The sequence below is a fragment of the Phyllostomus discolor genome, chromosome 9 (assembly GCF_004126475.2).
Source record: "Phyllostomus discolor isolate MPI-MPIP mPhyDis1 chromosome 9, mPhyDis1.pri.v3, whole genome shotgun sequence".
Taxonomy (NCBI): domain Eukaryota; kingdom Metazoa; phylum Chordata; class Mammalia; order Chiroptera; family Phyllostomidae; genus Phyllostomus; species Phyllostomus discolor.
In genome coordinates this window covers 81283369-81307489 of record NC_040911.2, presented here as the reverse complement: position 1 = coordinate 81307489, position 24121 = coordinate 81283369, and the positions used below count along the sequence as shown (strand labels likewise).

General features: G+C 40.8%; 1 protein-coding gene and 1 pseudogene across 1 annotated transcript in view; both read left to right on the top strand.

Annotated features, from left to right (window-relative positions):
• Positions 1–219: 219 nt before the first annotated feature.
• Positions 220–24121, top strand: part of ATRN (attractin) — a 165075-nt gene continuing 141173 nt past the window's right edge. The window contains exon 1 of the mRNA XM_028523925.2: positions 220–725. Coding sequence (XP_028379726.1) covers positions 352–725 — 374 coding nt within the window. The 5' untranslated portion in view covers positions 220–351. The remainder of the gene's footprint in view (positions 726–24121) is intronic.
• On the top strand, positions 2569–6224 carry LOC118496798 (annotated as a pseudogene).

Sequence of the window (24121 nt, the reverse complement as noted above, 5' to 3'; positions counted from 1 at the left end):
TTGGCGAAGAGCAAACACTAGCCCGCCAGGGGGCCTCGGTACCGGGAACCCGTGGGTCAGAGTGGGTGGGGAACGGGGGCTGGGGGTGGCTCTCAAAAGCCCAGACGCTGCTTTAGAGATCCGACTTCGGAACCTCGGGTGCAGAACGCCAGGGGCCCGCCCCCGCCCTCCACGCACGCTCGCAAGCTCCAGCCCCGCCTGCCGCGCAGCCTTGGCTCCGCCCTAAGGATTGACCGCCTGAGCCACCGTCTGCCGGGCCCCGCCTCGCACGGCCAGGCGAAGAGGAGCCGGCCGTGCGGTGTGTGTGTGTGTGTGTTTGTGTGCGTGGGGCTCGGACTCAGCCCCGGGAAGATGGTGGCGGCGGGGGCGGCGGCGGCGACTGAGGCGAAGCTGAGGGGGAGGACAGTAGCGACGACAGGGCCCTCGGGCAGGAACGGCGAGCAGCTCCGGGACTGGGACGTCCCTGGGGCTGGGAGGCCGGGACTGGGGGCCGGGCTGCGCTTCCCGCAGCTGCTGCTGCTGCTGCTCCCTCCTTTGCTGCTGCTTCCCTGGGCTGCCGAGGCCGTGGCGGCAGCGGCGGTGGTATCGGGCTCAGCCGCAGCCGAGGCCAAGGAATGTGACCGGCCCTGTGTCAACGGCGGCCGCTGCAACCCTGGCACCGGCCAGTGCGTCTGCCCCACCGGCTGGGTGGGCGAGCAGTGCCAGCACTGCGGGGGACGCTTCAGGTGAGTGCAAGGTGGCGGTGGAAGGTCGGACCCAGCCAGAGGCTGGGGTTAAGGGGCGCTGGAGACAGCTTCAGGCCAGAAGCGGACGCCAGACAGAAAGTGGGGAGGTGGGGCCCCACGGTGTTTGAGGACCGTTTCCTTAAGGGGAGATCTTCGTCTGTGGCTTGGGATCTTCCTGCAATGGAAGATGCAAAGGTTCGAGGCAAGGGTTGGGGTACCCCAAAGCGGTTTAGGTGAGGCTGGCTACAAGGGAAGAAAGCCTAGGGTCCCAAAGTGTATCGAAGCCAGTCTCTGAAATTGGGCCTCTTTTGGATAAACGAAGTATGAAAGAAAAGATGAAAAAGAGAGGCAGTCTTACTTAAACACTTCGTTTTAATATTCCCTTGTTCCCCAGGGCCTCATGCGTTCCCCTGCTGATTGGATATGTGGGGTAGTCTGGAAAAAAAAAACACAGGGTGTTGGCAGTGATTTGTTGGCTGGAGATAGAAAGGAAAGAGTAAGATAGTGAGATATTAGCGATAGCAGAATTAATGGTTGTTGGCTAAAGGAAAGTGAGGGAACTAGCCCTTTGAAACTCTCCGGAGGCCGCAGATTGCACCAGGTTTGTCGTGGATAGGGCAGAGGAGGAGGTTCCTGTTTGCCCTGATTTCTGGGGAATACCGAGTTCTGAGTTGGCCTGGTTCAGGGCAGTACCTCTTAGGGAGATCACTCATTTATTAATTAGTAGTTATCTATTATTTGTTTTAGTTGTGCAAGGATTTCCAGATTATATGTGCAAATAGATTAGCTAGACTTTGGCCTAGTCCATAGGGAATTTGGAGTATAGCAAGAGAAAGGTACATACACAAATAACCCTAATTGTCTGCCTTTGGCAGATATTTACCAAATACTATTGGTCTCAGATGTGAAGGAGTGAGGAAATAAGAAGAAAAAGACAGTGCCCTCATATTCATGGATGTTGACATTCTGGTCGGGAGACAGGGAATTAACACATAAAAATATAACTGAAAGAAATTAACAAGATAATTTCAGGTAATGCTGAATGCTTTCAAGAAAGGAAAACAGAATGGTCTGATAGAGAATGATAACTAGTGGGTAATTTTAGGAGAAGCCTCTCATTTAAACTGTGTTTGATAAGAGACCTGAACAAGGCGTGGGAGAACCTGTGGGAATTTAGGGGTGCAGAGGTTGTGACTAGTTGGAGACTGCAAGAAAACTTTGAGGAGGAGGTGACATTCGATTTGAGCATTTGAGACTAAGTAGGATTTGGACGTGTGCAACTGGGAAGAAAAATTCCAGATGGAAAGAAGGATGCAAACAAAAGTGTGGAGACCAGAAAGGAAAATATTTTGCTGGTGGCAGGGTATATAGAAGAGTTGCAAGAGAGAAGTTTGGAATGGTAGAATTGTAGACTCATGTACTATCAGATTTTCAAGGGAACTCAGAGGATGTCGAGGAGATGAGCTCCTTATTGTTAGGAAGGAAGCAAGTAATTTCATGACCAGGGTGTTATGGGCTGGCCTTGTAACTTGGGTGTTCTAACTTATGAATGAATATAATCTACACATTTGTTGAGGGCTGTTCTGGGTTAGGTTGTGAGATACAAGACAGACACAGTCCTGCTTTTGTGGAGCTTACATTCTAGCTTGCAGGTGAGACATGCAATAATCAACTTAGTATGATTTTGCTGACGGACTTGGAAGTGAAGAGCAGGGGCCAGAGGACTTGGCTTAGTTTGGTGTGGTAAGGTTTGTGGCTGAGTAAGTGACTTTTGTGTTGAGATCTGAGGGGAGAGATGCCCTTAGCATCTCTCTCTGTATATGCTCTATAGCTGTAGAGCATATACAGAGGCTTGGGGATGAGAGGGATTGTAGCAGACTGGGTAGAAGGTGAGGTGGCTGAGGCAGAGAGAGCAAAGGGGAGCATGGCAAGACCAGAGCGATAGGCAGGGGCCAAGCCACATGGATCGCTGTTGGATGGGTTGAAAGTTTTGACTTTTAGCCTGTGAGCAGTGGATTGACATAGTTCCTCTTGTTTGCATGACATTACAGGCTTTTTAGTTTGGAGCCAGAGCAGGAATGGCCTTGAGGGTTAGGCCAGAGTGTTTTGAATTTGAGGAGCTTCCAAGATCAAGTGAATGGATGGTTGGGTCAGAGGAAAGTTCTTCCGAGTTCTGAAAATCTGGCATGCCATGGTAGGTCGTGAGGAACCATAGAGTGAGGAGGGACATGCATAGCAAGAGCAGTCTGTCTGGAATATTCAGAGTGGGTAGATTCACTTACAGCATGAGAGATGCTGGACAGCTAGGTTGGGACTGTAGGTGTGGGTCAGGACAGCAGTAATGAGAACTAGAGGTAGGATATGGAGTAGGTCCTAAGTGGTATTGTAGAGGTAAGTAACACATCTGTTTCTGAAACTGGTTTGCTTTTGGGAAGAGAGGGGGATGGTGAGGGAAAGAAAACTAGATTCTATCTTGGGCGATTGAGAAGACAGTGATATCATTAAGACACACAGGGACCCAGAAGGAACGGGGCTGAGACGTTTAGTTTTGCAGACACTGAGATTGGGATGCCTTCAGGGTATCCACTTGGCAGGACAGGTGTCGGCCCTGGTGTTAGCTGTATGTGAAGGAGATTGCCAGGGAGCGAGAGCAGGTCTGAGTGTTCACACAGAGGGTTCGGAGAATTGGAGAAGAATCGCTCGTTATGGGAACAGGCAGCCCTGACACTGGCTGTCTTGGATGGTGTCACATTTGCGTGAAGGGGCTCCCCTGGTTTTTGAGGGTACTCTTTGAGCTGGTGTCCTTGTCCTTTCCTTTGACTCTAGTCCTGATAATTCCATTATATTTTGTAGGCTTCTGGAATTTGCATTTTAAAAAATGAAAGGAAGAGAAACTTACGTCTCTGACTTTTTAAAAAAACTTGAATTAAAATTTTAGCCCTGGCCAGTGTGGCTCAGTTGGTTGGAGCGTCATCTGTAACAGAAAGGTTGTGGTTTCAATACCTGGTCAGGGCACATAACCTGGGTTGCCTGTTTGATCCCTAGTTTGGATACGTACAGTCCTGGCCCAGGTGCGTATGGCAGGCAACCAGTCAGTGCTTACTCTCTTGCACTGATGTTCCTCTCTCTCCCTTCCTCTTTTTCTAAAAGCAAAGAAAAAATGTCCTTGGGTGAGGATTAAAAAATAATTAATAATTTTAGATGAAGGGATTTTTTAAAGGGGAAGAGTGAAATGCTGATTTTGATGATAGTAGTATGTGTCATACACACCTTGTGATTAAACAAAGAGACACTAAAACGGACGCCTTTCTGGTTTGGACTGGCATCAAGTCAGTGTGTTTTTTATTGCATTTTAGTTCCATAAATCCTGTGTCATAATTGCTGTTATAATGTCTCTTTTATTAATTAAAAGGAACATAGGCTAATACGAGGATTAGATTTCACTGGGGTTATCACTGAGTGCATACTCTATGCCGGGACCTGTCAGGCATTTTCATACACACTGTGCCACTTAATTTTCAGGATAACTCTGAGGGTGTTGTATAAATTTGGATTTTTGTGTGGTTGTAGTTAGAAAAATCACTTGTTTTTCCCCAAATGATAGATAGTATGAAACTGATTAATTGCAGAGGACAGAGTTAATGGTGGCATTGTAATAAAAATAACAATGGAATCTTTGGTGGATGATTTCTAAAGCACTAACACTTTCATTCGTTTTTATGTGAATCTTCATAATTCAGTGATCTGTTTTTCAGCTTGTGACCTCACCATTGAAATTTTTCTTTGGAGGATAAATATATCCCATCAAGTTAGAGAATAAAGATATTAAACCCTTTATGAAATTAATATGTATTTAATTCTTTTAAGTTTCTGCTATACAAAACTTTTGGGAGAATAGAATAGAATAACTTATTGGGTCTTTATAGTTACCCATGATGTTGAGTTGCCTTCTACAGGAGAAAAAGATAAGTAAGCATTTACAGAGCATCTGTTTTGTGCCCAGCATACGCAGTACCAGTGATAGTAGTTATAGCAACAGCTGCCACCATTTTCCTAGCATTTATTCCAGTTTTACCTGGTTGTTGTGTCAAGTGCCTTTTAGGAATTACCCTTTTTAATCCTTAGAGTGAAGGTATTCATATTTCATAGGTGGGTTGACTCAACCTGGGAGTTGTTAAATTACTTGCCCAAGGTCACACAACTTGTAAACAGTTGTGGTTTGAGCTCAGGCCTTGTCTGATTCCCAAACCCACGCTTTCCGTGGTACCATTTGGCCTCTCATTTTGTCTGAGTCCAGTCACCCGTTCTGAATGTTTTTTGGAAGGGCTGAGACCTAAATCCTCTGAGTACTTTGAGCTTCAGTTCCAACCTAGGCCTGGCAGAATGGCTCTTGCAAAGAAGGGTGCTGAGAAGAAGGGCCATTCTGCCATTAATGAGGTAGGGACCAGAGAAGACACGATCAACAAGGGAGTCCGTGGAGTGGGTTTTAAGAAGCATGCTCTTCTGGCTCTTGAAGAGATCCAGAAATTTGCTGTGAAGGAGATGGGAACTTTAGATGTACACATTGACACCAGGCTCAACTGAGCTGTTTGGGCCACAGGAATAAGGAAGTCTCTTACCATATCCAGGTGCAGTTTTCTAGAAAATGCAATGAGGTTGAAGATTCGCCAAACACACTCTATACGTTGGTTACCTATGTACCTGTTGCCACTTTCAAAAACCTACAAATAGTGAATGTGGTTGAGAACTAACTACTGATTGTCAAATACAGTTATAAAACTGCAAAGAAAAAGGTCATTTTTGCCTATATGACTGCCATATGTCTTTTGTCCTTCTGTTTCTCCCAAACTTCACTGTCTAATTTTCCACTCTTCGCTGGGCTTCTTTACTGGGATGTTTTACTGTCACGTCAGAATGAGCCATGTCTAAGATCTAACTTCTTACCTGCACTGGAAAATAGTCTTTTGTACTTCCTTATTTCAGTAGCACATTTGGCTTTAGATAACCAAAGGTCAAAGTTTAGGAGTAGCCCATTGCTCTTTCTGTTTAGTCTCTCTTTTCTAAAGTCTTAGAAGTTTGTCCCTCTCCATTTCTCCTGCTGCTGTTCTAGTGTACCTGGTCCTTTACTGCATTGCCACCCTGCCTCTGTTGCACCCTAACTTGGTATCCTGCACCTCCAGAGTCCCCTCCACACTTTGTCATATAATTCCCTGAAAACATGTGTCACTGTCTTGCTCAGACACCTTTTTTTCCCCTCCTCTTACTACCTGTAAAATGACTGTCAGCTGAAGGCTCCCTCCGCCTTATGCACGTTCTTTTTCCCTAATCAAATCCTTCTGCCTTACAGTTTTTCCGCGTATTTGCTAAATTTAGCACCCTTCCTCCTCCCTGCCTCCCTGCCTTCTTCTCTACTTACCTAGATTCTACCCCTTCAGCCCTACCCCATCTTTAATTCTCTATAATCTGTAATAGCAAATTCTCCAAAATCATACCTGTTATCTTCTTTTGAGATGAGTTACCAACCCATGTAACTCATAGAGTGCTTCTGAATGAATGATTGTTATGTATTAGGTACAGTGCATACCTTGAGGATATGAAGGTGGGTAAGAATCAGGCCCTGCTTTCCCATTGCAGAGCTCATAATTCTGAGAAGACAGCTACGTGTACAGGCAGTTAGAATTTAATGATAAAAATATAGGCAATATGTGGTGCTGGATCAATGTGAGGTGGAGAGACTAACCTTTTGAGGGCTCTGGTGGGAAGCGTCACAGAGAGGAGAGCATTTTGGCAGATGTGAGGAGTCTGCTGTGAACAGTGAGTCATGACAGTGCGGGAGAAGGGCTTTCCATTGTGCAAAGACAGAGAAACATGGACCCTCACACACACACTGTGTGTTCGTTTCCTACGTTTGTGGTAACAAAGTGCCACACACTGGGGGGCTTAACACAACAGAAATGTACTCTCTAATAGTTCTGGATGTCCGAAGTCTGAAATGAAGGTGTTGGAGGGGCCACACTCTCTCTGAGGACCCTGAAGGAGAATCTGTTCCTTGCCTTTCTCTTAGTTTCTGGAATTGCCAGCAATTCTGGGCATTCCTTGGCTTGTAGGTGCGTCATTTCAGTCTCTGCCTCCATCATTTCAGTCTTACCTGACACTCTCCCCATGTGACTCTTCTTTTCTTATAAGGACACCAGTCATGTTGGATGTGTAACTTGAGTACATCTTAACCTGAGTACATCTGCAAAGACCCTGTTTCCACATAAAGTCTGTTCACAGGTTCTGGGGGTTAGGACTTCACAATATCTTTTGGGGGTTCACAATGGAAACCACAACACTTAGAGCATTGAACATAGGTGGTTGTTAGAGTATAACTTGTGAGGGATGCATTGGAAGGTGATAATGGCCTTCCCTCTGCCCTTCTGAACAACCTCCAGTTTCAGGACGTATCCTTGTCCTAGGCTAAGTCATCAGGTCATTCCAATCTCTGGCTACAGTGATTGGTTTGAGGTAGGCATGTGACCTAAGCTGACTCAGAGTGACTCTCAGAACTTGCTGGAGGCCTCTGTCCTCTGTGGGCATTTATGAAGCAGATGCTTTGTCATCTGTGTTCTGTGTAGTGAGGATATAAAACCTAGAACTGTTATAGCTTGTAGCATTTCTGTTGTGGCAGAAGCCCACCTGAGGTCAGAGCAGCTCCTAGAGGAGGGAGGAAGGCAGAGAAATGGAGCCGGAGACCTGATGACTTTCTGAATCTCTGGATCAAGCCTTGCCTGAAGCTGTTGTACTTTTCACTTTTGTGAGGTACTACATTTCTTTCTTTCTTTTTTTAAGTTTTATTTATTTACTTTTAGAGAGAAGAGAAGGGAGTGAGAAAGAGAGGGAGAGAAATGTGCAAGAGATACACTGATTGGTTGCCTCTCACATGCCACTGGGGACCAGCCTGCAGCCCATGCACTTGCCCTGACTGGGAATTGAACCAGCCACCTTTCGATTCACAGGCTGGTGCTCAATCCACTGAGCCACACCAGTTAGGGTGGTATTACATTTCTTATGTCAGTTGGTATTAGATTTTCTGTCCTTTACAATATGGAATAATTGCTAACAAACAGAGGGATGTAGGGCCAGATCATGAAAGTCTTTTTATTTCACACCAAGGAGTGTGGGCCCTATGCAGTTGTCATTGATAACGTGGTCTAAATTCCTGATATTTTTCTATGAAGTCTCCCAGTGTTCCAATTTTGATGGGCATATGATCTGAGCCCCAAGGTACCATAGGCAATAGTTTTAGCTTATTTCTTTGTGACTGCTTAACTGGGATTGCCAGCTACCAACTGGAGATGAGGCTGTTCTTACTGCCCTGTACCCCAGCCCTGTTTCGCCAGTTTCACATTTGAGGGCTCATTAATTGTTACTCTGTTTATATGTTGTATTGGATATGATTTCTATCAAAATTCTTTCAGTGACAGACACCCAACTCATACAAGCCTAAGAGAAAAAGATGGGAGAGGGTTACTGGTTTGTGTGACAGAAAAGTCAGGAGGACATTGTAGCTTCACGCATGACTGGATCCAGGGGACCCGTTGGTGTCCATCCCTACATGTCTTCGTTCGCTCTGTTCTTTACCAGCCTCACTCTCCGGAAGGCTGTCTTCATGTAGTGCCTCCAGAAGCTAAATTGAGCTGGCTTGGCATCCTCCTGAGCTGAGTACCTGTTCTGGGGTGGGCAGTGGGGTCCAGCTCCATTAGATGGCATGAACTGAGAAAGGGGGACAAAGAAGGAGAAAGGAAAACACATGCAATATTACTAGAAAGTGGGCCAGTGCTGGGCAGGTGAGAACAGTAACATCGCTGGGTATTCTTAGAACCTGCCATTCGGTGAATACTAAGTGTGGATGATGAAAATTGGGAATGGTCTGGATACTATTGTATCAAGTAATAAAGTGTGGGGGCCCAGTTCATCAGGAATTCACTCAGTCCTTACACGGAGTTGTGAGGGACCTGCTAAATGGAATACTGGCTCTTTGAGGTTACCGCAGTGGGGACTGTCCAGTACTGAGTGTCAGTCTAGTAGAGCCAAGTCACTGAATTGCAGTTACTCATCCCTTAATGTTGTAATGGGGGAATAGAGAGGATTATGGGAGGAAGCAAATAAATACGTGTTTATTGAGTAAAATTATGCTATATTGGGTACAAACTTAACTTTATATAGAATACTTATATAATTGACATTTAATGTTTTTGGCTGACTCCTTGAAGATAGAATTTACTTATTTGAAAAGGTAAAAATATGGTTGTTGAATAAAAAGAAAAATTGACGATGAATGTCTTAATTGTAAAAGTTACGATATATTTGAAAGCAGGTATCTGACATTTAAATTTTACCTCTGCAAAAGGTTCCTAAGATAGGCAAATTTTTTTTATTTACTATGATATAGACAACAGAGAAATATGTAAAAGAAAAGCAGAGTATGTTTATGATCTAAGCAGTTTTTTCCTAAATATGACTAAGTGATTTAATAAATTTGTAGGTTGTCTTTATCTTAAGAATTAAATGTAGAAGTATTTCCCTGGAACTGTGGTTGAACAGTGTGAAGTTATACTGGTTTTTCATTTTCTCAAAGTCTTGTTACTAAAACTGAAATGAAACTATGGTTGTACTTTCCAAAGTAATTGTATCTGAAAATTTATCAGCCACTGACCTATTATGAAATTGTTTTCCACTTACATTCTTCGCCATTTTCCGTGATTTCCCAAAGGCATTGTGGCAAAAGTGACACTCATCTCTGTATTATATACTAATCTAAGCCTTTGTTTTGTTACTTCTTTCTGTTTCTGCTTTTTACCCTATTCTTTCAAACTAGCCCTATATTATTAGTCTTTTCCTAATGTTTTCTCCTGAGGGTGGCTTTTTCTTATATTTTGCCTTGCTTTTTTTCTTCTCCTTGTTTTATTGATGTCATATCCCTTTCACTACTTTTCTTTTAGCACTTGAGGCCCTGCTTTGATTTTTGTCCTTTCACTTTTTAATTCTTTAAGTTTTCTGTTTTTTCAAGTTACATTTGGAGTGAATTTTAACTCTGGCTGTTTATTTACATGTTTACTCATCTAGAATCTATCTTTCTCTTGCAGAAGTTAATTTTAGTCATGATTGAATTTGCCGTCGCTGAATGTATTCTTTTGGAATTTAACATCAACATTAATTTTTAAATTAATTCCTCTTGGTCCCTTTTGCATTCTAATTAAGAATTTTAAATTTATTTATTAATAAACTTATAACCATTTAAGGGCGGAAGTTTTATCAGATGCTGTTGACACACATGGGTCACCTCTCTTCACCAGAGTTTCCTGTATTTTTGATTCACAGATCCTTTCAGAAATGTGTATACTGTATTGGACTCTCTTAGGAATTAAAAGAAAGCCTTAAAAAATGTATTCTGGTTTTAGGCCCTGGCTGGTGTAGCTCAGTGGATTGAACGCGGGCTGCGAACCAAAGCATTGCAGGTTCGATACCCAGTCAGAGTACATGCCTGGGTTGCAGGCCATGACCCCTAGCAACCGCACATTGATGTTTCTCTCTCTCTCTCTTTCTCCCTCCCTTCCCTCTCTAAAAAAAAATAAATAAATAAAATCTTTAAAAAATGTATCCTGGTTTTGATAAATGCTTTTAAATAAAATAAAAAGTAATTTCTTAAAGATTATAACATACATTTTAAATGTAATTCATAATGATACTCACAATATAAAAATTTGACCTTTTCCCTGTTTAACATGTACTACATGTTTAATGTATTTTAAATTAGTGTGTAAGGAAAAGCATGATTTATACACAAATAAAAATGACATTTAATTTTGGGATTAAGTGTATATTAAAATAGAGATTGAATTTGACTGTGCTTTGTACTATAGAAATAGACAACTTTCCTAAATTGGTGTTTTGTACTTTCATGCTTTAAAAATTCTCAGAATTTTTTGATATTTTGTTTCTAAGTCATAAAATAATAGTAGTTTTCAGCCATTCGTAGGCATTTCTCCACAAATAGCATGTTTCTTGTATGAATGGTTTTTTTGAAAATTGAAAAGGCCAAACTGGCTATAATTGTTACTTAATTTCAATCTTTTAACATTGGTTTTGGAAATGAAAAAGATGTCTTACAAAGCCATACGAGGATTTTGATCAGAAGGTTTGACAAATTGATCTTGAGGCATATTTGTAGGTACGGATTAATTTTATGCCCTTCCATAACTTGTATTTAAATATCATGTCTTATGCCTCTCTTTTAATAGATGCCATTACTATCTTTTAATTGGAACATTATTTGAACTACTGGTTGAGGAACATGAACAACCCTGACCAAGTAACTGGTTGCTTTAAAGTAACCATGTGTTTGGTGCTGGTTCAGTCTCTCTGGGCTGATTTTAACTTCCTTTTAATATGAAATATTTCAAGCCAATGGAAGAAGTACAAAGAATAATAAAACAAATATCTTTGTACCTACAACCTAGCCTTGCTGAATTTCCTTCATAGTAATATTATTATTCCATAATAATATTAATATAACTTATGAAACATAAAATATTATGGATACCAACCACATTCTCTGCTACCACTTCCTAGCGCTGTCCCTCGCGCCCCGGAGGTGACCAGTGTGCTGAAGTCGATGTGTGTCGTTTTGCTTGCACGCCTGTTCCTACTTCTACTGCAGACCCATACCTGCACCCACACACTCAGTCCTGCTTCCAGAAACAGGGTCACGTTCTTCATACTTTACAAAAACTAAACATGCTTTTCTTACCTGAAAATAGCAAACTGTTAAGTATTTTTGAGATTCGCGTTCATAAATGTAGTTCTGGTTGATTCTAGCTGTGTTCATTACAGACTACCAGTTACTTGTTCATTGTCCTGCTGTTGGGCATTTAGATTTTCCCAACTTGTGCTGTTACACACAGTGCTACCATTAACACTTGACATATCTCCTTGTGCACACGTGTATGATTTTTCCTCTAGAATAGTGATTTTTAAACTTTTGAACCAGTACCTCCAAAATAATTTAAAAATTCTGTTTACTTCCTTGGATACTTTTAGGTTGACATGCAGTTAATTTATACCATTAAAAATAATTTACATAGTTGCAAAGAATATCATTTCTGGAATAATATAGAGTTACTGAAAAAGACCCACTATATTACTTTTAAAAATTTATTGAGCAGGCCCTGACTAGTGTGGCTTGGTTGGTTGGGTGTTGTCCTGTGAAGTTGAACGGTTGGTGGTGCAGTTCCGGTCAGGGCACATGCCTGGGTTACAGGTTCGGTCCCAGGTCGGGGCACATGAGAGAGGCAACCCATCAGTGTTCTCTCTCACATTGATGTTTCTCTCCCTTTTTGTCTCCTTCCCTTGCTCTCTCTCTAAAAATAAATAAGTATAATCTTTTAAAAAATTTATTGAGTGGAATGCAAATTCCATAGTAGTTTGGTACCATTCTCATTCATTTAAAACAAAAAAAGATGCGTATGGTCTTCTTTGTGTTATTTCTTTTTTGGCTTAGGTTTTAATTTTTATTCTAATTCACCCATATTTTTTTCCTGGATTATGAATTCTGTCCACTGCTCTGTGTGTTACATTTATTTGAATTGCTTTTTTCTTGCCTTTGCTCATTTGTCTATTAGGTTGTTTGTCCTCTTGTATAGATTTGTAGGCATTCTTTGTATATACTGGATTAATCCTGGGTTTATATAGGCAATAGTGATCTAGTGAATGGCTTTTAAAATTTTATTTCACAATTTAAAAATTGTACCTATAAATGTTTGGATAAATAAGTAAAGATGAAAGGGGGCAAATCTTACAGAAGAATTCTGGACAATATAAGTAGATACTCTACCTTCCAGGATGTGGACCCTAATTTCTCTTCATTGCCCCCTTGAGTATAGCCTGGATTTAGTGACTCTTATCCAAATACTAGAATATGGAAAGGGGGAAATAGTAATGATACAGAGGAGAAACCTGGCACACACTTACCTTCCCCAGCTGATCAGGGTGAAGCTTGCAGTGATAAGACATGTCGCTTTCATGTGCTACCAGATACATGATTAGGAGGGAATGTTGCCTTTCTGTTATTTTTCCCAAAACCATATAACTTTTTTTCTAATCTCTATTCTAATTTTGCTTAAAATATATTTTATTGATTATGCTATTAGAGTTGTCCCATTTTTTTCTCCCTTTTATTCCCCTCTGCTCTGCTCTCCTTCCACCATCATTCCCCCACCTTAGTTCATGTCCATGGATCGTACATAGAAGTTCTTTGGGGTCTGTATTTCCCATACTATCCTTAACTTCCCCCTGTCTATTTTGTGCCTACCTTTTCTGCTTCTTATCCCCTGTACCTTTTCACCCATTCTCCCCCCACCTCTTCCCACTGATAACCCTCCAAATGATCTCCATTTCTGTGATTCTGTTCCCATTCTAGTCATTCGCTTAGTTTGTTTTTGTTTTCTAGGTTCAGTTCATAGTTGTGAGTTTGTTGTCATTCTGCTATTATATTTTTGATCTTTTTCTTAGATATCTAAGTCCCTTTAACATTTCATATAATAAGGGCTTGGTGATGATGAACTCCTTTAACTTGACCTTGTCTGGGAAGGACTTTATCTGCCCTCCCATTCTAAATGATAGCTTGCTGGATAGAGTAATGTTGCATGCAGGCCTTTGCCTTTCCTGAATTCAAATACTTCTTTCCAGCCCCTTCTTGCCTGTAAGGTTTCTCTTGAGAAATCGGCTGATAGTATTCTGGGAACTCCTTTATAGGTAACTGTCTCCTTTTTTTTGTGGATTTTCAGATTCTCTTCCTATCTTTAATCTTGGCTAATGTAACTATGATGTGCCTTGGTGTGTGCTTCCTTGGGTCCAACTTCTTTGGGACCCTCTCAGATTCCTGGTCTTCCTGGAAGTCTATTTCCTTTGCCAGATTAGGGAAGTTCTCCTTCATTATTTGTTCAAATAAGTTTTCAGTTTCTTGCTCTTCCTCTTCTCCTTCTGGCACCCCTGTGATTTAGATGTTGGAACGTTTAAAGTTGTCCTGGAGGTTCCTAAGCATCTCCTCATTTTTTTGAATTCTTGTTTCTTCATTCTGTTCCTGCTGAATGTTTATATCTTCCTTCTAGCCCAAATTGTTAATTTGAGTCCCAGTTTCCTTCCTGTCACAGTTGGTTCCCTGTACATTTTTCTTGATTTAACTGTGCATAGCCTTCATTTCTTCCTCTATTTTGCGACCATTCTTAACCATTTCTGTGAGCATCCTGAGCACCAGTATTTTGAGCTTTGCATCTAATAAGCTGGCTATCACTTCATTGCCTAGTTTTATTTTTGGAGCTTTGATCTCTTCTTTCATTTGGGTCATATGTCTTTGTCTGGACACAGGTGTTATGTTGTAAGGGGCGGAGCCTTAGGTATTACTACGGCGGGGCAACAACATCGCTGCATTATAGTGCTCTATGTGGTGGAGAGGTCTGGGAGGGAACAGTGCTACTTGCTTGGCTCTCTGCTGGCTTTCAGTCACTTCCCCCGCTACCCATAAGCAAATTGGGCCCCTCTGGTGCTGATTCCTGGGTGGATGGATTTGTGTATGTTCTAGCACCCTGTGGTCTCTCCAACGAACTCTCCTGTGAGGCTGGAAGTTTCTCCCACCACTGCAACACCCACAGGTCTTTTCAGTCAGAGGTTTTGAGGCTTTATTTCCCTTCACTGGATCCCTGCGTTGCACCCTGTGCCTTGCTCCACAGCTGTTCCTCCCAGCTTATCTGCACGCAAATGTGGACTGCCTGGTCCTCCAGCTTCCTCCTTGCCCCCCTGGTCCTCTAGCTATGGCCTTGCTGAGGTCCTCTCTGCCCCAGCTGACCATCTCCACCCCTCCTGCCAGTCTGGATGAATGTTTCTTCTTTAACTCCTTGGTTGTCAGAATTCACAGTTCAATTTTCTGGCAGTTGTTTTTTTTTTTTTTTTTAATTTGTTGTTGTTCTTTTGGTTGTACAAGGAGGTACAGTGTATATACATACGCCTCCATCTTGTCCAGAAGTTCAAAATTTCTAATTTTAATGTAGTCAGCTTTATCACTCTTTCTTTATTGCTTGTGCTTTTTGTGTTATATTTAAAAATTTCCTTCCTACACTGATATAAACATACTTTTCTTCTTCAATATTAAAAATTTTTGCTTTTTTACATTTTGATCTTTTGTTTACCTGTAATGTATTTTTATGTGTAGTTTTTTGTAATTATCTAATTTAACTATTTCTATTTAATAAGCAGTTGTCCCAGTTCCATTTATAGAATAATATGTTTTTCCCCTTATAGATTTTAAATACACCTTGGTCATGTAAGACACCAAATTTGTCTTAGTTGTTTTTAGCCCTTTGCTTCTCTAATTTCAATAAAAATCTAGTTGAGTTAATTTTTTTAATCTTTACCTGAGGACAGTTTTTCATTGCTTTCAAGAGGAGGGGGAGGGAGAGAAAAAAAGAGAGAGAGGGAGAGAGGGGAACACTGACACGAGAGAAACATCAATTGGTTGCTTTCTTGTAAGTGCCCTGACCGGGGATTGAACCTGCAACCTGAGTATTTACCCTGACTAGGAATCTAACCCACAGTCTTTTGGTCCATGGCAGGATGCTCCAGCCAACTGAGCCACACTGGCCAGGGCCCTTGTCGATATTTTGTTTGGAATTTTGGTACTGAGATTTGCCTAGGGAAATTTGTCATCTTTGTGATGTAGAGTCTTCCCATACAGACATGCTTTATATTTCCATTTACTTAGGGTTTTTTAAAAATGTCTTTAAGTAAATTCTTGTAACTTTTTTCAAAATTGTCTGAAATACTTTTATTGGATTTACCCCTACATACATAATTTTGTTCCTATGACTATAACCTAATTGATTACTATAGTGCATAGAAATGGAATTTGTTCTCATTGAAAAAAATTTTTTATGGCTGACACTATTATAGATGTCCCCATTTTCCTCCCGCTTTGTCCCCCTTCCACCCAGCTCTTGCCACCACCCCAGGAATGGAATATTTTATTATCTCCTGAACTTACCTGTGTGGGTCTAGGCTGGAGCTTGGCAAGACTCACTTGGGGAGGGTGGGGTATCACAACCGTCTCATCCTCCTTGGACCAGAGACTAGCTGAGTCTTAACGTCATGGTGATGGCAGAGTTGCAAAAGCAGAATTTATTTTCTCATATGTTGAATTTGTCCAGGAAATCTTCCTAAATTTTTGTGTTGATAGGGATTCTCCTGTTTTCTGTGTTCATAATCATGTTGCCCATAAATTTTGTCAGTTGACTTCTGATCTGTATTCTTTGTGTTTCTTTTTCTTGTCTATTTTTCCCCATACTTGACTGTTTGCTCATTTGCAAATTCTTTCTTTTTCTGGCTTCTAAAAATCAGAGTACCCCAGGACACTGTATATCTGCATCCAGCCCTCTTCTGTGTTTATACCTCACATTCAGGTGTTTTTCTTAGTCCCAGGACTTTGAACACTGAAATGGAACCTTTGCTTTTTACCTCAGGCCTGTTCAGTTCCCAGTTTCCTCAGCACAGGCCAAAGACCAGAAAGTACTTACCCTGACTAGGAATCTAACCCAGGATCTTTTGGTCCATGGCACGATGCTCCAACCAACTGGGCCACACCGGCCAGGGCCCTTGTTGATATTTTGTTTGGAATTTTGCATTACAAACAAAATGCAAAATTCCATTTTCTTTTTGAAGAAAATGGAATTTTCTTTCCTTACATATTCTTTTTTCCTTGCCTAGAAACTGTCCTCAGATGCTGACTATTTAACCACTAAAATTTAGCTAAGAATTGGCTGCTGTTCTTTTTTCCCGTCCTTCTATAGGTAGGAGCCAGACTGTGTATGTCCTTCTATTCTTACATAACCATAAAAAAAATTCTGAAAAGTTTACATACACAAATAAAAGGAGTTAGATGGCTAGCAGGAGTTGGAGTGAAATGTTAGTTACCTTAAGTTTCTTTATCTTTACTAATCGCTTCTTTGGTCCTTTCGTTACTGTATACTTATATGGACTTTTTGAAAGGAGTGTAGTTACAAGGAGTTGGGTGCCAAAGGGTTGGTTGGTCTTTGGTTTAATGTAGTCCTATTTTGTGCTTTCTGTGGTCTAATGTTCAGGGCCTTGGGAGAGATTCTGGTTATACACAAGAAAGATCAAAAGCATATACTAGATGGGGGAAAATGTGTGTGGATGGCTGTATTTGCTTTCCAGGAAGAGATGGGGAACATGGTATAAATAAAAGCACAGTGGAGATGAGAATGGGCATGGAGTGGTCAGGGAACAGTGATGGCAACTGGCTTACCAGGGTGACAGGGAGGATCGACATTCTTAGTAGTCAGAATGTCATCATCGGGAGTCGGAACTTCATTCCACGGTCTGTGCAGAGTCATTGTAAACACTTGACAAGGGTAGTAACACAGTGACATAGGTCCTGGAGGAATGTTGTTCTGGCTGTGGGATGCTTAGTTGACTTTATGGGCAGTTCATGGAAGCTGTGACAGTAGCCAGAGTCTTTGGCTGTAAGGCTACTACGAACTGTTTGGACTTGGGGTAGAGCGTAGCTATAGCAGTGGGAATGGAGATGAAGGGATGAATTGAAGGAAGCCTTAGATGATAATTTCATCATAAATTGGTCATGCATTTGGTAGAGGAAATAAAATGGAGGAAGAAGCTAACAAAGGTTACACCTTTTAAGCCTGGGAGAATAGGGCTGTTTTATCATTTCAGGTGGGTGGTAGGTGATGGGAAGAGATGTTCCCCCATAAGGTTGATATTATTTGCTAAGGATATGTTTGGAAACCTAGAAGAAACAGGGGACACACAGGGCAGAGCCAACTGTAGCGTGTGTCAGAGCCATACTTTTTGGCTCCTGGTTTCTTTGCAGGGTTGAGTTTTGTTGGTTCTGGAACTCCCAGTTTTTGCTGTTGTACTGCCCTTTTATGCTCTGAGTTTTCATTGCTGCTTAGAAAAATGTAATACAAACAGTCATTATATGGTTGTTTAAGGGCATGCTTTACATAAATTACTGGACTCCCCTGGTTCTTGAACCAAACTAGGCATTCATAAGGCACCTCTTCTTCAGATAGATTCAGTGTTTTGAACAAAGATTCCACCTCCAGTTGTTTAGCTTCTGAAATGCTCTTCTCTCCAGACTGTCATAGATACACTGTAGGAATTTATCCTGGAGTTGTTTTTTTTTTTAGTAAATTTTGTTCATAATAAGAGCTTAAAATATTTTATTGCTGTGAAACTTTGCTGTAACTTTATTAGGCAGCAAACATTATGTTGATGTCTATGATGTTTTAGGCAGTGGAGAAAAAGAAGTAAATGCAGTATATCATTGAAAAAGTCTTGATAGCCTAGTGAGCAGAGGTAATTCCTCTCTGTCCATGATAATCAGACCATATGATAAGTCTGAACATGGAAGGCAACACTCAGCTCAGTATAAAAAACACTGGACACAGTTCCCAGCTGAAGGACATTGAACTGAGATGCAAAAGGGCGGTCGGGAGTTTACATACTAAGTAAGTAAACAAGAGGGAGGGGTGAAGAGAAGGTTGTTTAGACAGAGAAGTCAGGACGTTCAAAGGCGTGGGGATTTGTGGGCAGGTGAGTTGAGGGAGGAGACTGACATTCAGTTCAGCTGCAGTATGGGCTGCTCAGTCTGGGGAGCAGTGGCTAGGGATGGCTCAGGAGGGGGGTGAGTTGGGGTTGGGTTGCGATGGACCTTCGGTGCAGTGCTAAAGCAAGGGTTTCCAAGCAGGTTTTGCGGAAGATGACAGGTGGGCCTGTAGAGAACTGGCCAGATCAGGGAGCTGGGCTGAATTGTTGCAGGAGACCAAGCTTAGATGAGGAGAATTTGAACTAGGGCATTGGCATTGGCATTGGCAGTGGGGATAGAAGGAAGAAGATGAGTAGTTTTATAGGCTGAATGAATGGGTGAGACAAAGGAAGAGTTCATAAATTTTGAAAGATAGAGTGGATGATGACAAAATGGTGAAAAAAAGCAAGAGGTAAAGAAGGGGATTTAATGAATGACTTAAACTTATGACATAGGAAATACGAGTCTAGCTTTGTGTTGGAAATATAGCTTGGGCATGTATCAGCATATAGATGGTAGATGAAGCCAGAAGTGCAGATGAGATTACGTAGGGGGATCATGGAGAACTGGATCCAGGACAACTCCAGTTGAGCAAAGGAATTGTCCCTTTTATTGAGTCTTTGAAGGTGGATGGTTTATTATTTAATATGAGGAAGTGTGTTGTTTGTTTATTTATCATCATGGATGGGTATAATAGGACATCCTAAACATTAAAGTGCACAACACTCATTTGTAATGTTATATTATTTATAATAGTTATAGATATATTATTTTAAAAACTAGGACAAATGCTTAATATGTTACATTTTAGGGCTTATTAGTATGAATAAATTTTCATGAACTTTTTTCATTATGTTTTGATTTTAAGGAATAAGAATTAAGCTTTTCTGACTAAAGGTGAAACTTTGGAATTATTTTTAGCATTTTTGCCAAAAATTTAGCCACTTACTTTAATACCTAGAAAATTCTAAGATTGTTCATGGAAGATTTGTTCTTAATTTGAAGTATGTATTAAAATCATTTGAGGAGCTTTTAAAGATCCCAGTGCAATGCTGGGTTCCACAGAGAGTGGTTTGTATTGAGGCTCCATTATTTGTCATTTGTGTTTCTTAAAGCTCTGTGGGTGGTGTTGATGTGTACTCCACTTGAGAACCCTTACCAGTGGTTTGTGTTGGGGCTTTGTGAGTGTATTTTGTCTCTTGATTATGTAGTTAACTTCTTTGCTTAAAGCTGTGACAGCAAAGGCCAGACAGAATACCGGCAAGTTTATTTTTCCGGCCACCACAGCGAGAACATTTGAATTCTTATGCGAAATTAAATTATAAAAAAAATTCAATAGCAAGTTAGTCTAGGCTCAGAGCTTCGAGGACTGGTTAAATAAAATATAGTTATGTCCACACAATGGAGTATTGTAAATGAAGTAGCTGTAAAAAGGAACTAGGACTCTACAGGGTCCAGCACAAATAATGCCCCTTTTTATTGCAAATTTTTTTTTAATATTTTATTTATTTTTAGAGACAGGAAGGAGGGGAAGAGAGAAAGAGAAACATCAATGTGTGGTTGCCTCTCATGTAGCCCCCACAGGGGACCTGGCCTGCAACCCAGGCATGTGCCCTGACTGGGAATTGAACCTGCAATGCTTTGGTTCGCAGCCCGCACTCAATCTACTGAGCTACACCAGCCAGGGCGCAAAATTTTTTATTACAAAATCATAAGCATGTAATTCTGTAACACAACAATATCACACTCAAGCACACTATATGACATTTTAGGTGAAATGTTCAAATTAAAACTGTAAATTATTACACTCACATTATTACCCTACCAACCACACTCAAGCAGGCCTTACTTCTGTCAGATCCTGTATGTTGTGCATTTATCTTGAAAATATATGGTTAAATGAAAAATGGAGCAGAACAGTGGTATTGTATGCTACCATTTTTCAAAGAAAGGGATACACACGCATGCGCGTGCACACACACACACACACACACACACACACTGTTTATACGCATAGACCCCAAAACTAATATAAATGGTTTCTCTAAGGAAAAGTAGGGAATGAGGTGGACAAAACAGGGATGGAACCTAGACTTCTTAAATACGTTGTCTTGTGGATCAGGCATTAGAATCATGCTTTACCATATTATAAAACAAAAATAAAACAAGAGAAGAAGGCAATCCTTAAAAATAAAAAAAACAAAATTAAATAAGTGAACCTAAATGATCAAGTTTGAAGTTGAAGCACACATAGAGTATTTCAAGTGACTTTGAACATAGCAGTTTGACTCTGTTTTTAGTGGAATATATCACCAAAGACAAGGAACTTGCAAAGATACAATATACTCTTTTTTTAACTAAGATTACTAATCTCAGAGTTGATAAGTAATATTAGTGTTACTATTCTGGAGGTGTGTAAGGTAAAGAAAGTGTATAATTACATTAGCTTAGGGCTTTAGATTTTGGTGTGATAAAGAGGTAGAATCAGAGAGATTGGGTAAGAATTCTGGGATCCTAACTTTGAGTTGGACATGTACACGTGAACTCAGTATGCATTTTCTTTTTTAAAAGTGTGTTTCCTAGTTCTTTCTACTGGAAAATTCTAGAAGCCAACCTAGGTAGCATTAAGCACTTCTGGTGCCTGACTCTGTTCTCTAAATAATAGTTCTCACTAATATTTCATATTACAAAACAAACTGCTGGGGAAATTTCTTTTTCTATCAATGGTAGAATAGCTTTTCCTAAGCCAACAGTTCAGCTGAAAACAAGTAGAAAAACTGTTTTTTTTTTTTTAATCTTTTGGAAGTCTTTGGACACTGAGCAAGGCAAACAGTAAGGACTTGAGAAACCAGCATTTTGGAGAGAAGAAAAGCTCAGGGTGGTAAGATCACCTTTTGGTACAGCTTTTCTCATGGAGTGGTTGGCTGGTTTGAAATATGCAGCTAAGAGGTTGAGCAGAAATTGTGGCAAAGAAGCTGAGATTCTGAGCAGAGTTTTCAGTAATCATGTCGAGGTGGGGGTCTAATTGGAGTTCAGGACCTGCAAAGGAAGGAGCACTGGAAAACATACCAGGCTTTTCGTTGGGAGCCCTAAAGGACAGGCTATACACCCTCTGATTAAGGGTGAACTCAGAATACACCAACTCTCATAAAGGCTGAAGCCTAGCCTTCAAATCACCTTAATCCTTGTTTGGATTAAGGAGATTTACTGCATGCTAGAAGCAAGTGTAAATCTTCTCTCGAGGAAGACAACCATCAACAATTGATTCAAGTTGTATAGTTTTTCTATATTCAGTGATAATATATGATATATATTTGTATCAACTATATTATATGTTATATTTATAACATAATAAATATTTATAAAACTTAGTCTGCATTCAATAAAATCACCAGATGTGTAAAAATAAAAAAAATGATTAAAATTTAGAGAGAAAACAGGTAATTGAAATAGATTCATAGGAGACTTCCAGTGCAGATGAGATTGCATACACCCATTTTTCCCTGCTAAGTCTAACTGTAAGCCCTGGGGTTGATGCAGAAAACAGCCAAAGGCGAACTGTGAAAGGCTGTAAGAAGAAGGTAAGCTGTTTTGGGATCATGGGACTGGAAGGACAGCATAGCCATGGGACATCTTACATACCTGCGTTGAACAGAAGAAGGCCACCTAGACCGGTAGTTTCTGACCTTCCTACCTAGCATCCAGGTGGGCTCTTGCCTCCCCTGAATCAAATGGGAGTCCCCCTGAAAACACTGTGCAGGCCTGTCAGCATCGTCAAGGGTGATCAACAGGGAGCCCCACTGAATGTGTGCCAAGAAGAAGCACTCTCCTTCCCCCCCTGCAAAAAGGACACAGCTACAGGTGTCCAATCCAGGAAAGTATCTTTGGCCATGTGGGCCTGAGATTCTTCTCAGAGAAGCCACCCAGAGACCCAGGGGTGGGTGGGTGGAACTGGCACGAGGAACCCAACTATAGTAAGTGACACCTTCTGGGAAGCCTTCATTGTCTCTGTGGGCTCAAGACTTGGCCTTTCACACTCTGAGACACTGTGGAAGCTGGGGTGGGGGCAACCTGGGGCTATCATGCCCCTTTCCTTATGGCCAAGAGGTTCTTGGCAGCCTGGCTTGGGGAAACTTCTTTCACTCGCTCAAGCAGCACCAGCAGGGACCAGTGGGAGCCCAGTGACACCCAGATAAACAAAGCAAGCCAAATAATGCCACAGAGGCTCTGAAAACTAACCTGCTGTTAGAATAATAGACCAGAAAAGTAGGCCAAGACCCACATGCTAAAACTAAACAGGGTGACTACCTGTTAGAATAAAAAAACCTGAAATAAGACTCTATGTTCATGACTTCTAACATAGTAGAAAAGTGTTCAAGATGTAGAAAATCACTTGTCATGCCAGCAACAACGGAAACCGCAACTTGAATCAGAAAAAGCAATCAGCAGACACCAACATGAAAAGAATCAGATGTTGGAATTTTCTGACAAGAGTTTTAAAGCTAGTATCACAAAAATGCTTCATGATCAATTAAAAAATATTTTAAATAAAAATACAAAACCTCAACAGAGAATCAAATAAAATTATTTAGAACCATAATGGTAATGAAATTACAAAGGACCAAATGGAAATTTTAAAATTGGAAAACACAGTAACAAACTCATCAAATGAGTTTAATAGTAGAGTGGTAATAACAGAGGATAGAATCAGTAAACTTGAGAACAGAACAATAGAATTTACCCATTACAAACAACAGAAAACAGGATAGAAAAAAAAATAAAGATCTGAGGAACAAAAGATCTAACATTCATTTAATTGGAGCCCAAAAGGAAAGGAAAAATTGGGTGGGATTGAAAGAGTATTTGAAAGAAATCATGGCTGAAAATTTACCAAATTTGGCAAATGAAACCTACAGATGGAAATTGAAAGGCACAGGTACAAGGTTAATATATAGAAGTCAGTTACTTTCCTATATACAAGCAACAAAGAAGTGAAATTGGAAATTAAAAATGCATTACCATTTATGTTAGCAGCCCCCAAAATGAAGTACTTAGGTATAGGTCTGACAAAATATATACAAGATCGATATGAGGAAAGCTACAAAACTGATGACCAAAGTTAAAGAACTAAATAAATGAAGAGATATTTCCTGTTCATGGATAGAAAAACTCACTATTGTCAAGATATCCCACTTTGATCTATAAATTAAACACAATCTCAGTCATAATTCCAGCAAGTTATTTTGTGGATGTCGGCAAACTGGTTCTAAAGACTGTACGGAGAGCCAAAACCCAGAATAGCCAGCAGGAGATGGAAGGTGAAGCACACAGAAGACTGACCCTACTCGAGGTCAGCTTAACTGTGAAGCTTCAGGTAATCAGGACAATGTGGCAGCGATGAATGGATAAGCAAATAGGTCAGTGGAACAAAACAAAACTCGGAAACTAAAGGCAAATAAAAGTTATTTTACCTATAGGGAACCCCAATTCAAACAACAGGTGTCTTATCTGAAACCATGGGATCAGAGGAAGTGGCACAATGTTTTTCAAATGCTGAAATAAAACAAATTCTGTATCTAGCAAAAACTGTCCCTCAGGAATTAAAAGGAAATAAAAACATTCTCAAATGATGGAAAACTAAAAGAATTTGTTGCTAGCAGGCCTGCCCTTAAAGAATGGCTCACAGAAGCTCTTTAACAGATAAGAAATGGTAAAGGAATGCATCTTAGAGCACCAGGAAAGA